Here is a 14,922-nt window from a genome sequence, read left to right as displayed (position 1 = left end):
AGGAAGTGTTCCCAATTTTCATTGTTATCCTTACTTATTCCTTGTCCACTTGAACCGTGTAATGTATTGCTTGGTTTCTGAAGCTTGGGCCTGATGTTGGGTGGAATCTTGTTGAATACTCTTTGTAATAGAAGGGTAGCTGATAATCCATTATCAATTAAATCTTTATCATTTTGTCTTAATATGCTGCTAGTAGTATACATACACTGTCTATGTCCACTTCTCAGGACAGTTGCAGGCATGTGGTCTGTAGATTTACAGACATAACACCACGTGTACCTCCTAGGTTTGTCATAAATGTTGCTTCCTGTCTGGGATTTGTTTTGGTTTTTTTTTTCATTTTGGGTCTTTATATCATCTTGTCTTCTTATAATTGCTTGCATCTGTTCCTATCCTTTGGGGCCTGTCTGATCATAACTGAAATGACAAATTTATCATGTTTTCAGTATTTGAACGCCTGAAACTGCTTCATTCCTGTACCTACTTCTGCCCCTGCCTTTATCTTCAGAACTTTGTCTTCCGTTGTCTCCACTGTCAGTTACTGCCACTCGTCGTTCGGCTACAGTGACAGCCTGATAATCATCCGGCAGCCACCTGCATTGCAAATCCACTGCTCTCCATCTACGGTGTCATGACCTTTTATGTCCAGTGTTGAGGCAGACTTGATATCCCACCCTCTAGCATCTGAGTAGCTATTGGGTAGTCATCATCCACATCACTCCTTTAAAGAATCCTTATACGTCCTCTCGAGCACTACTCTGTAAGTTGAACTGCACCTCACTATCAGAGTCTGTCATTTTCGACTAACGTTTTACTCCTGAATATACAGATACAAAGAATTACGGGTCTGCTTTAAGTCCTTTACGCATAGAGTATATCCATGAACCATAACCAAGGATTGAAGTTGCATCGCTCAAAATCGGAAGTTATCGTTCCTCTATCTCCATGTTCCGAGTCCTGACATAAGACTGCTACAAGAATGTTCATGTATCCACACATCTTCCAGGATTTGTCTGTATCCGAAGAAGAACATCCTACTCCTGACACCTAAGTTGTAAAGTACCTCACATCTTATGTCCAGGCGCATCTATCGAGGGATTTCTTATTGTCGAGGATGCTGGTGTCTAAGGTCTAACGGTTATGTAACGGCGACCCATTTGCATGCAGACTCGCCTCCTGTGGCCTACATGCAAACGTATGGATGTCCAACGGTAACTTACCGAGAGAGAGAGAGAGAGAGTGAAAAACATGCAAACATATACATTTCACACCACCTGACTTGCATACAATTACATTGAGACGTCTTGAGTTGTCTCAGAGCCAAACAGAACAAACGCCGAAGTGAATAATAATCGTTTACTGTAGTTATATATGGAAGTCAAACTATTGAAGTTAGCCATGCATCCAGGACGTAGAATATACAGTACTCCACAAAGTTGAAACTTATTTATAAATGAAAAACAGCTTTGATGTAGTTACTCCCAAACCAACACAACATCTAGGTTCGGCGACCACAGGATACCTTATGGGTGTAGTCAAATAATAACTTATCTGTGTCTTGTTATTATGCATTTTCTGGTTATCAATGTTAATTGACTTTTAAATGTTAACAGAACATTCAAATATTCAAAGATTCAAGGTTTTATACTTTGCAAGTAGAATCCAAACGTAGATAATTATGTTTATTTAGTGACACTTTGTAGCAGATTTTTTGTAAATATTTTAGAGTATTTTCTGTTGTTATTGTTCAGAAAACATTTTTCTAAAAATCCCCAGAAATAAGTTGCTAGATTTAAAAACTATATCACACAAATATTTTTAGGTGACATTTACCACATTCCTTCGAGCCATGTTGGTTTCTTGGTGTTTTTGCCACTGACCGTTCCAAGGCGGTGCCCCAGTGTGTTCCTTTGTTTGTTCGTTTTGTCCTAATGTGTTGGCTTTGTGTGTGTGTGCGCGCGCGTGTGTGTGTGTGTGGTGTGCACGTCTGCGTGCTGTAGGTTTCGTTTTGGGGAGCCTGCGTTTTTGGTGCTTGGCATTCCCTGTTTGATATTTGTCTTTGTTTTTTTTTTCTTAAATTCGGTTTGGCTGTCTATATGGAATATTTTTCTGAAACGACCCTTAAAAATTCCTTCCAGTCATTCTGTTCGTCAACAACATAGTCGCTAGGGAGCGGAGCTGGTTTTCTCAATATGATTATGAAAAACGTTGAAACTTCCCTTTGAATCAACAACATTGTATTCAAGGTGATTTCATCAAATAATTCTTGGTCGACCTTCTAAATGATTCCGTTTAGCCGTGTTATTTCGTTCAAAAAGGTAGTGGTCACTTTTTAGCTCAAACACTTAAATAACGTCAACACTTTTCTTCAAACGACAGTTGATGAAACGTTACCTAGATGTTCCTTTGATGGTGTTCTTCCAAAGGTGTTTAAACCGTTCCACTTGGTTCCACACAGAGAGGACAAATCTCTGTATGCAGAAAACGGAATTATGCAATTGGTTCATTTATGTATTTGTTCTCGATTGTAAAATTCCAGAAATGGCTTTATTTCATGTAGTTCCAATTGCTGTATATTTCTGCCCATGTCAACTCTTGACTGACCTGAAGGTGCCCTCAGACTGACTCACAAATATCTTATTACTGATGTGTAATAGGTCAAACAGGTGTCTTCAGGGAGGTCTGGAGTGGACTGGAATTGCGTTTATCGATACTTTTTAAGGATTATAATGACGGATGCCCATCTGATTGTTAAAATGAAAAATCTCTTTTTATTTTACATTGTGATTTAGGACGTACAAGACTAAGTATAAATTCTATCTTGTCTAATTTGAATCTGATTTTTGCTGCATTATTTTCATGCTACATGTAATTGAAATCTGTGATAAGAGTGTTTCTTGACACATTTTTAAGGTCAAATCTTTAATTTCAAGGTCACAGAGCTTATAAGTTATTGTTTCTCGGTTTGGTCATATCTTTGTGCATTTCAGCATTTATTATTTTCATATTAAACGTAATTGTTACCATCCGTGATACAGTTGGTCATGCATATATTCAAGGTCAAATAGTCAAGATCAGGTGAGCCTTTAGGGCCACTATGACCCTCTTGTATTTATTTCGTATAGCCTAATATCTCCAGACAAAGTTTTCCCGACACATAACTTTATTAACTGAACTGCCTTACCGCCCGCCCGCTTAGCTCAATAGGTAAGAGAGTTGGTCTACGGATTTGGGGGTCGCGAGTTCGATCCTCGGGCGGGGCGTATGTTCTCCGTGACTATTTGATAAACGACATTGTGTCTGAAATCATTAGTCCTCCACCTCTGATTCATGTGGGGAAGTTGGCAGTTACTTGCGGAGAACAGGTTTGTACTGGTACAGAATCCAGGAACGCTGGTTAGGTTAACTGCCCGCCGTTACATGACTGAAATACTGTTGAAAAACGGCGTTAAACCCAAAACAAAACAAATGAACTGCCTTACCAGGACCGGTCATATATATTTTTGTGATTTAATAAAACTTTTTATGAGTGAAAAAATAAGATAGTATTACATAGGTCATGAATAGCCTGTTTTAATTCACAAAAACGTGTGTAATATTTTAACTTGCTTATTTATCTTTGATTAAACATGTCAGGGTACTATTAAAATACTTTTTCTTTCTTTTTTATGGTTACAAGCTCATTATCGGTGCATTGGACGTTTTAGTTAAGGTGAGCTATTGCGATCACCCTTTGTCCGTCATCGTGCGTCGTTAACATTGTAACTGTTAAACCTCTAGTTGTCACAATATTGAATATCATGAATGTTTGTCTATACATGAAACTAGGTCACAATGACAAAAGATGAAATACTTTTGTTAACAGCGTAGATGCATAAGTTTTTAACTATATGGAACTTGCTCGGACCATTAAATCAAAGTCAAGTACGAAACTACCCAACTTCATGTAAACACTTCATACCATATTCTTCTACCTGATCTGTATGAAACCTCGTCAGAATCTTTATCTTCAGAATATCTAGGTCAGATATGAGACTGGGTTATCTGTGATAAATAAAACTAGGTCACTAGGTGAAATGATAGAAATATCTCATAGTAATATTATAGAGGCCATGTTTTTACTTGATCTATTTAAAACCTTGCCTGAATGTCTGTCTTTATCAATCTATGTCAGGCTTGAAACTGGGTCACCATGAGACAAAACTATGTTACTAGGTTAAATCATAGAAAAGTTTTGTAAGCATTCTAGAGGTATTTATGCCGACCTGATCTAAATGAAACCTGGTCAGAATGTATGTCAGTATGCAGTCGAGGCAATATGTGCAATCAATATCTAGGTTAATAAGGCAAATCATACGAAAAAACTCTATAGGCCATATTTTCTACTGATCCATATAAAACCTTGCCAGGATCTTTAACCAAGTTTTCAAAAAAGCCTGCATATTAGAATTGGGGTTTCTTCATTGGCCAGACGAGCTGCATCAAACAGTTCCTGCTAACTAACTTTAGTTTGGACTGAGCTATATTCACCAAACTTGGTGAATAGGTAGATGTTTTCAAGACAAATATTGAGATAATATTTGGGTCACTCTAGTTAAAGTCAATGTTACTGTTACTAAAATAAGAAACAAAAATCTGCTCTGTACCTGTAATAAGGAATGAGATACGTTGGCGTATCTTGGTGTGTTGGTAGCTTAGATTGAGTTAGGAATGCATTTTTGGCAGCTTGATTCCATGTCAAGGTCATTGTTACTTGAAATATAAAAATTGTTTCTGTACAATAATTTTAGTGTTGGTACATCTGTTGTCACAAGATATGTTGTTTTGGTAACTTTTATCGAGACAAAGTTTGGGATTTTATTTAGGATCCCTTGCATCAAAGTCAAAGTCACTGTTACTAAAAATAGAAAAACAGTTGCCGCTCGATATCTTTAGTCTGGTACATTTATTATCAACAAAGTTTGGTTTTGAATAGCTTTTATCGAGATAAGAGTTTGGAATATATTTGGGACTATATAAAAGATTGTCAGAGTATTTGTTTTATTATGTCAAGTCCTTGTTCAGGACGTGGTCAACTTGATTCACAAACAAAGTTAGCGGTTCGAATCATAAAAACCTCCGGATGCCACATTTTCTACCTAATCTACATGGAGTCTAGCCTGAATGTTGTCCTTTTTTACGGTTTAAAAGCTGGATAATTTTGTGGTCTATAACTAGGTCACTAGGTCAAACCCTCTAAAATTCTTTTAAATACTCAAACGGTCACATTTTCTACTTGATCAATATGAACATTGTCAGACCGTTTGTCTGTAGGAATCTACAGCAATATCAACAACTGTGTAGAATGGTATTAAAACTAGGTAATAAGGTGAAATGATAACAAATCCTTGTTTACACATCAGTCTCGAGGTTGCATTTTCTACCTTTGTCTTAATGAAACCAATGACAGTTGTGAAACTAGGTCACATTGGCAAATAATCTAGGCCACTAGGTCAAATAGGAAAAAAAATAACGTTAAGAATTACAATTTTGACTCGGATCTTCATGAAACTTTCCTTGTCTATTCAATTACCTACAAGAAACAATTGTGACAATTGTCTTTATGGATATTCCCAAATATTTCCGAAGCATTCTTGCATGAATTGTTTTAAGGCGGTTCTGAGGTTCTGCTTGACATCACTTAGGGACTACCAGACTCTAACGTAGAAAACTAAACAATTACAAGCTTCTTGTAATGAATTTTGTATGGATAAGTACTAAACTTGGTGAGAAAGATTATGCTTATATTTTTGCGGGTCAGGTGAACGACTAAGTGCTCTGTTTGTGTTGCTTTTCAGATGTATTCAAGGTGGTTATAAAAATTACCAATTTACAATTCACGGAGGAGATCCGAGCTGCTGGAAAGGATATTGGACAACTTGACGTCACACTACAGCTGCAGACAGCCTTACAAGATCTCTTCAGATCATTACCTGGTGATATTGGAATAAAAATTGTAGATTTACAGTAGGTACAACGGGGTAGTATTTTCAAAGGGCTTTTCAGCAAGATGCACTCCAATGGTGAAACGTTCAATGAAAACTATATGAAAGAAGAGGGTTTAATAGGGGAGAGACTTTAAGTCTTAAAATGAAACAAATGATTCAATATGATGAACTTCACACTATCACTCTAGGGATCATGAGTTTGAAGTAAAGTCTGTGTTAGGCAGAATGGTTTGAGTGGTACGAAATAACAAGGTTAAATCTGCTACAGCGGTTAGGTGTTTGATCCCCGATGATTCAGAAAGTTACTTTTGATTGTTAGGAATCTAGACACACTTTTTTATTTGCAGGAATTTAAATTATTCAAGAGAATACCATTGTGTAGTGCACTAAATAAATAAATTAACAACATCAGTTAGGAATGAAAATGAAATTTTCCTATAAAATCTTCTTACTTAGATATCTTATAAAGAGACCAAAGGTCAGTTGCATTTTGCTTTGTTTGGGTCAAGGTCGTTGTTGCATATGTATGTCTAAAATGTGCTTTACTGTATGAGTTCTGTTAGAAATGAGGTACCTTGTTGTGTAACACCCACTCTTTGTTGGATACGGGCACTTAGAATTGCCGTTGTCCGTTCGTCCAAATCTGTATTGTGTATATTTCAAAAAATATTTTACCCAGAATCACAAAACCATACAGGAGTGTCATTTATCATGTGCAATTGTGTACCTTTTAACTGGGGTTTTACACATTCAGACTAGACAAACGGCCCTTTACTTTGTCAAAATATGCATAATAGGGGCCTTTAAGATGCAAGTATCTCTGAAAGATTTTGATCTAGGATTATGAAACATTATAGAAATACTATTGATCATGTGAAGTCGTGCATGTTGGATTTTGTCTTTGATTTTATACAGACAGACCAGAAGTATTTTCTTTGACTTAGTAAACCATATGCATAAAACGGTATAAAAAGTCTGTCGTACGAATCTTAAAACGTATTTAACCTTGGGTCATGAAACATAATGGATATATCATTCAGCGTGTGAAATTGTACACCTGGGGTTTTGTTTGAGATTGGTCAGCTCAGAGTTATGGCCCTTCATTTAGTCAAAATACATACAGCTTTGTATCGCCTGTTGCTCAAAACATTTTTGAATTTTGCACCTTAGTTTTGTTTTGTATTTCACTCTGCAAGACCATTCTTGATTTAGTCAAAAATATAAGTTAAGGGCATAAAAGTGCCCTATGTATCTCAAAAAGTATTTTCAAGTTGTTAACCTGGTGTTCTATTTATTATATGACTCAGCCAGGTCAGAGTCATTGCCCTTGACTAAGTGAAAAATTCACAAATAGTGCTTAAACGTTTGTTAACAATTTACAATCACAGGAAGTGGGGGAACCAGTATGCAATGCATATCTGGTACAAACATGTAAGCATTTTCAGCTAAATATTTGGAAATATTGGGATCAAACTGACAATCCGTTTTAAATAAGTGCTTTTCAAGGGCATCGAGTACTTTTCAAGAATGAAACCTTGATACAATTTAGCGGGAGACCGTAACCAATTCAATTCACTAAATTTGTTTGTTTATACAATACTATTTCTATAAAACTTGATTTCCAAGATTGCATTTGTACATCTTATGTTTACCTTGTGAAAAATAAGTTGTAATCGTATTTTGAAACTGCACTCAGTGATGTTTCTCGTACATCTTAGGCCTGGGTCCTTGATTGTCAAATTTGAAATCATATCAAATGGTCGGAACACAGACGAGGAGATTGAACAGACATTGCAAAAAATGTTAAATAAAGGATCATTTAGCATCTATACTGTCAGTCGAGATGAATATGATTGCCGTAAAATAACAGGTATGGTATTAATTAACATATTTTGTCGTCAAATACATAATAGTCAAACGCAGAACGTTTAATGACGAGTTTTACAAACTGTGACTGTTACAATGTGCTAGATGTGAGCAGTTGTTTTCGGTCATCCATCGTCGTCGTAGATGTGAGCAGTTGTTTTCGGTCATCCATCGTCGTCGCTAAATTTTACTGTCAGCACTGTGGAGGTCACCGTTTTGGCCCAGTTTTAACGATACTGAGAATGAGTGTGATCTGTTAGAAATCTAGGTCACTAGGTCGCATATTTTTATTCTTTATAAGTTACATAGTGGTGAAATATAATGTTACTGGAATGTGGATCAGGTTTGAGTTTGGTCATCCGGGTCAAAAATAGGGTCCTCCTTCAAATCACAGAAAAACATTGTTAACTCTTCAGATGCCGCATTTTTTGCCTGATATACATTCCCCATGATAACCCTTCTTCTTAAAATATTTTTTTGTATATTTCAGTATAATGATTTCCTCATTTTTGTATCTTACATTATTTGAAACTCAACTCATACTCCATAATACACACGCACACGCATTCTCACAGGCACACATGCATAACCTGCTCCCAGCCAATATTTGCTGTTGTTTATTTTTGTTTCGGCTACTAATGTCCACCTACCCACTTGTCCTTCACCACTGTATATTTAAAACATGCATTGCCAAATTTCTCTTTCTTTCCTGTCCCCGCCTTCAAATATTACACGTTATGAAATACCCCAGTCCCTATCAGAGAGTGTTATTTTTCGTTGTCTGCTGACACCTGTTGTTGGTAAACATTGTTTACCCATTCTGAATTTAGGTTAATATTGCTAATCCACTCTGATTTTACTTAAACATAGTTAACCCATTTTTATATTAAACACTGGTACAAAGTAATTCTTATTATATGTTAATAACGCATTCTCATTAAGGAAAACATGGTTAATCCATCCAGGACTAAAGTAAATATAATTATTCATATATTCTGAATATAAGGTAAACAAGTTATAAGACTCAAGTTTAAAAAGCTCAGCAGTAAGTACCCTGATACAGGCTTAAAACTGGTTACATTCAATTTGTATTGGAAACATATAACTAGTTAAAACATGGCGTCTGTAGACTTACAGAGAAATCGAAAACTTGTTGAAGTTGGGTAGGGGTATAATTAATTAAGCGAAACTGTCATTATGATGATATTTATTTTATATTTCAATAAAACCTGTCTTTGTATAGTCAAAACTGACATCTAGAACACTTCATTCAATAAGCGTTTTTGCTACTTAAACAAATGTTTTGGAAGATATATTATACCAAACTCATTATTTTAATAAAAAACAATAAACACTTATTAAACAGTATCTGTGTAAACATAAAATACATATGATTGTGTATAGACATTATATCGTGTTTCTATGAAATAATGCACTTTTCATCAATGTGTAACTAGCCAAGGTATGACATTGTACTATCACTAAAAGACTGAATAGTTTCTAAAGAAATGACCGTAACTAAATGAATATTTAATTGTGAAGTAAGCTCTAATTAAACAGTTAATTTTGTATATGTAGCCAAGTTAGTTAATTTGATGAATATTTTCTATATTGAAAGTTAATATCTAATGATAAAATGGTTAAATGAAAAATGACCATTTGACATCCTTACGTATCGTCAGTGTGAATATACGGTTTTTTTGTGTTTAATTATGTTGTCATGCCATGGTATCTTTTTAGGTCTGGTTAGAAACATACATTAAAATGAAAGTAGCTTGGAGTAAGTTTGTCTCAAATAAAAAAATTGGAAAACCACGCGAATCGTAATCCTTATTAAGAATTTAACAATTTAATTGTTGTCATTTATTTAGTATTTTTCCACAAACTTTACAGCATATTCTAATCTAACATATGAACAGACTCAATCAAACCGAGTCTGCAATTTTCACTGTTTGCCTTGTTCTCGGTGCTTCCGAGGGATCTACTTTTCAGATTTTAAGTAATTTACTTAGGTGTCAAAATAAATATAATGATCAGTTTCCACTCTGTTTCAGGGACAAAAAAACGTTTTGATGGGCGATTGATAAAGCTTGAGGAGAAAGACATTAAAATATTAAAACAAAAATACACAAAACTGATCGGGGGAGGAAGCTTTGGAAAAGTTTATTCTAGTAAGTACCGATTAAACTAACTACTGTCATCCTACATCATAAATTATTTGCATTCGTCTTTCATTTGTTAAGAAATATCGCTTTTTTGCAAATTGCGGGTTTTTTTATGTTACCTTTTGTGTTGCTGCTGTCCGGTCCTAAATTTGGCTACCCACCTACAAATAGTCCTGTGAGACCCTCCACATAAAAGTCGCACATGGCCGAGTGGTTAAGGTCGCTGACTTAACATCACTTGTCCCTCATCGATGTGGGTTCGAGCCTCACTCGGGGCGTTCTTCATGTGAGGAAGCCATCCAGCTGGCTTACGGAAGGTCAGTGGTTCTACCAAGGTGCCCGCTCGTGATGAAATAATGCACGTATTGGCACCTGGGGTCTTCCTCCACCATTAAAGCTGGAAAGTCGCCATATGACCTATCATGTGTCGGTGCGACGTTATATCCAACAACAAAATAAATGTCGCACACCTCACTGTGAATATATACAGGCCTTATGCCGAGTAGCGACCTTCCTATTATGTAGGCCCTAATTTCAAACACATGTTTAGCTCTTTTCCCAGTCATTTTGTGTAAAGTGTAATAAATGTGCTATGAAGCAATGTACTCTGTATCTAGGTTTGTGAACGTGTGAGCGAGATATTTACCTATGTTACGATTTAGTGACCATTCTATCGACACGAGGTGGTTTTGTGTACACATAGCATGATTTCCGAGAAATAAAACACAAATGACATTATTTTTGGAACAACCCTCGTATTTGAACTGTATTTACTTATTTTTGTAAGTAGTTTCTCTCCTTTTTCCAGCTATAATGAAAGAAAATACCATGTTTTACATCTTCAAGAAACATATGGCTCGGTGATTAGCCGTTTTCTTAAATTTCAAACTGCCATATCATTTTCAATTGGGGTCTGATTTTAAAAATTCTTTCAGCGTTATAAAAGGCTTGAGGATGGCTTTTATATTAAATTAATTTGTTTTCAGCATTCTTTGCACTTTAACAAATTGATAAGGATATGAAATGTACTCGAAAGTCAGCTGAACGAATGACAACAGACAAATTGATAAAAATATATATGAGATGAAATTAAAATTTTGAATTATTTCAAATACCTGCAAATGATAGCTTTGACGCTTTGCCTTATTTCATAATAACGTCTTATTAGCTATCATCTGCATGTTTTGAAAAAGTATTTTTCAATGTTTTCACAACGTTGTATGAGAAAACTTGCAATGAAATTGTCAACTAAAAAAGTTTCAGAAAAGTCTGCTAATGTCTACATTGACATTTTATCCACTTTTGTATTTACATGGTTCGAACATACGTCTTCTAATAGCTGAAGAGTGTACGTTATAAGCCGAAAGATGAAGCACTTTGTAGAAGAGGTTTTGTTTTGTACGATTTTTGCGTATTATATCATAATATTACAAATCTGACGTAGAACCTATCGCTGCTTGAAGTAAGCCGATTTTGACGAAACTTTACCAGTGAAGATTTCCATTGTACTTGGCATAACTTTTTTATTTTTTTGTTTTATTCTAAAAATATTTTGTACAAATATTTATCTTTAAAATACCGATGCGATACATATATTTGTTTGTTGCAAAATTACTGGAGCGTGTCGAACTGTCATGATTTAAGCTATTCTGCATATAATAGATGTACCCATTGACCTATTTTGTAAAAATGCATGTAAAGAACAAGGATAAGGCCGTGCCAAGTAGAATTGATACAAAAGTGGATAAAATGTCAATGTAGACATTAGCAGACTTTTCTGAAACTTTTTTAGTTGACAATTTCATTGCAGTTTTCTCATACAACGTTGTGAAAACATTGAAAAATACTTTTTCAAAACATGCAGATGATAGCTAATAAGACGTTATTATGAAATAAGGCAAAGCGTCAAAGCGAGCTTGACGACTTTGTTACAACAAAATTATTTAGTACTCAAAAGAAAGTGGAGATTCATGAAAAAGTATTCAAATAAGGAACAAAGGTACCGTAGTAATTGGCCGATTATGCCTCTGTGGTCACACCGAAAGTAGTCCATATCAGTATATAGTGCTATTTTCCCGCCTAGTAAAGGTCATTTCCATGCTAGATATAAGCTGAATTAAGGTATTGGACCCGTAATAGAGTATCTCCTTTTTGAAGAGTATTCAATTCCTACTATAAACCTACTTTGACTGCAATTTTCAGGGGGGCGTAGGTTCAAACCCCATTGGGACCAAATTTTTTTCCCCATGTTTTCCTTTTTTTCTAGTAAGTTTTTACTTCTTTCAAGACTTATTATGGATGAATTGTATAAAAGTGGAAAATTTTCATTTTATAAGCGATTTTTTGCTGTTCAATGTGAATTTACCTCTGAATCAGGAGGGGTAGAGTTAGACATCTTTAAAAATACTGAGTTACGTGCGGTAAAAGTTCTCTATTTTGCCTTCATTCTTTAGATTACATATTGTGGAAGAAATGCAGGTAGGTTTTACTATTGCCCCAAGGTTATTTTTGAATGAAGTGAGCAAAATTCAAAACAGACCCACCGGATTCGACCTTAATTTTTCAATGTTGGGGTTAGAATTCTGTCTCATTAAATCTGTTTACTTGAGGCACCCTAGACAAAAAAGATTTTTAAAGTTTTATTTTGTGTTTTATAATTGTTTAGCAATAGTTTGATGTTTCTTTTACCAAAATTAATGCTGTAATGAATTCTCTGCAAACGTTTTAGATAGTGGCCATCACATTGAATTTTGTCCCTTCCTGAGCGTGAGGAAATACCATAAATTATATAAAATTTACAAAAAACGGCAAGGTAAAAGTTGTTTAAAATTTGCAACACAGTGTGAAACATGGTCAACTTTAAGAATATACCAAGCAAATGCCATTTTTAAAACATTACTATTAGGGGTCCAATACCTTAATACTTAATTGTAAAAGAGAATGTCTGTAGATGATTTAAAGCTTCGTAACGCTATATTCTTTCATGTTTGTGTAGAACCTGCTGGGTAGAATGAAAGTGAATGTAGGTACCTGCTTATGTCTTCCTACGCAATTTGATCGTTTTTATGATGTATCTCAGTCACGTGACCATGGTTTCATTGCATTATGGTAAACCCCATATTTTGTTACTTATTGATTGTCTATAGACAGACCTTCAAGATAATGACTATCTCGCAAGAAGTGAAAGGCTGGAAATGCTGACAAGAATATGCTTTGCATTGCCATTTTACATTGAAAATAATAGCGGAGACATTCAGTCCATTCTAACCTATAAACATGATAAAGAAAAAACTCGCATTTCGTGAAATGGCTTCTACCCAGGTAAAACCAGAATTTTATTGTGAGCACCATTTTAAGAAAAACATGGTATGTCATTTTCACATTTAATGCAAAATTAATCCTTTTTTCCAGAAATTAGGCTAAACCCTGATTTTTAATCATAAGGTGTTCCCCACACATTGTTTTTGCATCTGGGACATTATTACAGAAATTGACGGCTTTTCCGGTACTTACAGCTGTCCCTTGGAAAGTAATAGAAATAAGAAAAGTAAGATAATAACCGTTCTATCAAACCTTTGCAAAACTGGAGACAATCGACTTATGTACACTAATTTATTGTAATTAACATTTTAATTGTTTTTAAACCTTTGACATTTCTTACAGGTACGAAGGTAGTTATTCGCTACATATGCCTCTGGAGAGCCAATTGCATCGTGACGTTATTTGCCATTCGTCGCGTTTAAAACGAATTTCTTTCGATACGAACACATTTCCTAGGTCCCGAAGAGTTCGTATAAAGCGAGTTTGACTGTAATGTCAAGGGACATAAGTCTGACCCTTATAATTTACCATAAAAAGAGTGGGTGAAGGTGGGTTCTACATCTAAAATGTTTCGTCATAGATAATAGTAATGTATCAAATAAAGATTCAAACTCTTCTAAAAAGTTCACAATTCGAGCCTATGTTCAGTCTTATAACCTCCGATGGAATGCTCAAAGAAGATCTAAATACCTGACTTGCAGCATGAATCATTGCTAGTAGTTATTAGTTCCGTGAACATAGATTTAAAGTGAATTCTAATATGAACACCAAAATATCATTTAATGTGAAGATTACAGATACTAAACAAGATCCAGAGATATGCCAGTCTTTACACACAATATCTGATTGGCTATGTCCGAGCATAGCTTTTTATTGACCAAAGGCAATCTTGCATTTAGACTGGTAGCAAAAGTCAGACTTTTGACCTTTGAGTAAGGTATCAGCGATAAATTACCTAAGGGTCGACGTTTAGACCAATAACATTTGATTTGTTTATCAACTTATGCTTGCTTGTAAGATTATATTCACTTTTCTGCTTATGTTTAGCATTCTGACAAATATTATTCATGTCAGATTAATTTAAATATTTTTTAAGTATTGACATACGGTACTACAAAAAAAATGCTATTTAAACCTGGTGAATATGACGAATATGACGTTTGGCTAAACAAGAATGCATTTTACTGATACGCATTTACTGTCGTCAAAAAGGCCTACTTATATTTTTGCTTCATGCACAAGAGTGTATTTTCTCAAAATCGTTCATCTAGTATTTAAAGATTATCTTCGTTTTATCATACCTGTGATTTAATGTCATTATATCCTACAACAGAAACAGAAACTGAATTTAGATTAATGGAAATCTATGAAATAAGAATAATTTAAGTAAGGAACGCGTCACAATATATAAAGCGAAATCTAAAACGGTGACCACCATTATTCTTGAGGAAATAGATAGCAATTGATTTTTTACGCTTGTTCAAATTATACTTCCTTCAAGAGAAAATTTTAGACTGAAAAAAAAGAAGATTTTTGTCGTGTTTTTTTGTTATATATAAAAACTAAAATAGTTAAAAGTCCTG

The 14,922-nt window shown here is 34.9% G+C and overlaps 1 protein-coding gene across 2 annotated transcripts in view; it reads left to right on the top strand.

Annotated features, from left to right (window-relative positions):
• The window catches only part of LOC123534174 (uncharacterized), a 134,326-nt gene that overhangs the window by 67,619 nt on the left and 51,785 nt on the right, over nucleotides 1–14,922 (top strand). For both annotated transcript variants that reach the window (XM_053519966.1, XM_053519965.1), the window contains exons 8-10: nucleotides 5,838–6,006; nucleotides 7,706–7,857; nucleotides 9,908–10,024. In XM_053519966.1, coding sequence (XP_053375941.1) covers nucleotides 5,838–6,006; nucleotides 7,706–7,857; nucleotides 9,908–10,024 — 438 coding nt within the window. The remainder of the gene's footprint in view (nucleotides 1–5,837; nucleotides 6,007–7,705; nucleotides 7,858–9,907; nucleotides 10,025–14,922) is intronic.

Source organism: Mercenaria mercenaria, chromosome 12 (assembly GCF_021730395.1).
Source record: "Mercenaria mercenaria strain notata chromosome 12, MADL_Memer_1, whole genome shotgun sequence".
Classification (NCBI taxonomy): Eukaryota; Metazoa; Mollusca; class Bivalvia; order Venerida; family Veneridae; genus Mercenaria; species Mercenaria mercenaria.
This window is presented reverse-complemented; position numbering and strand designations above follow the sequence as displayed.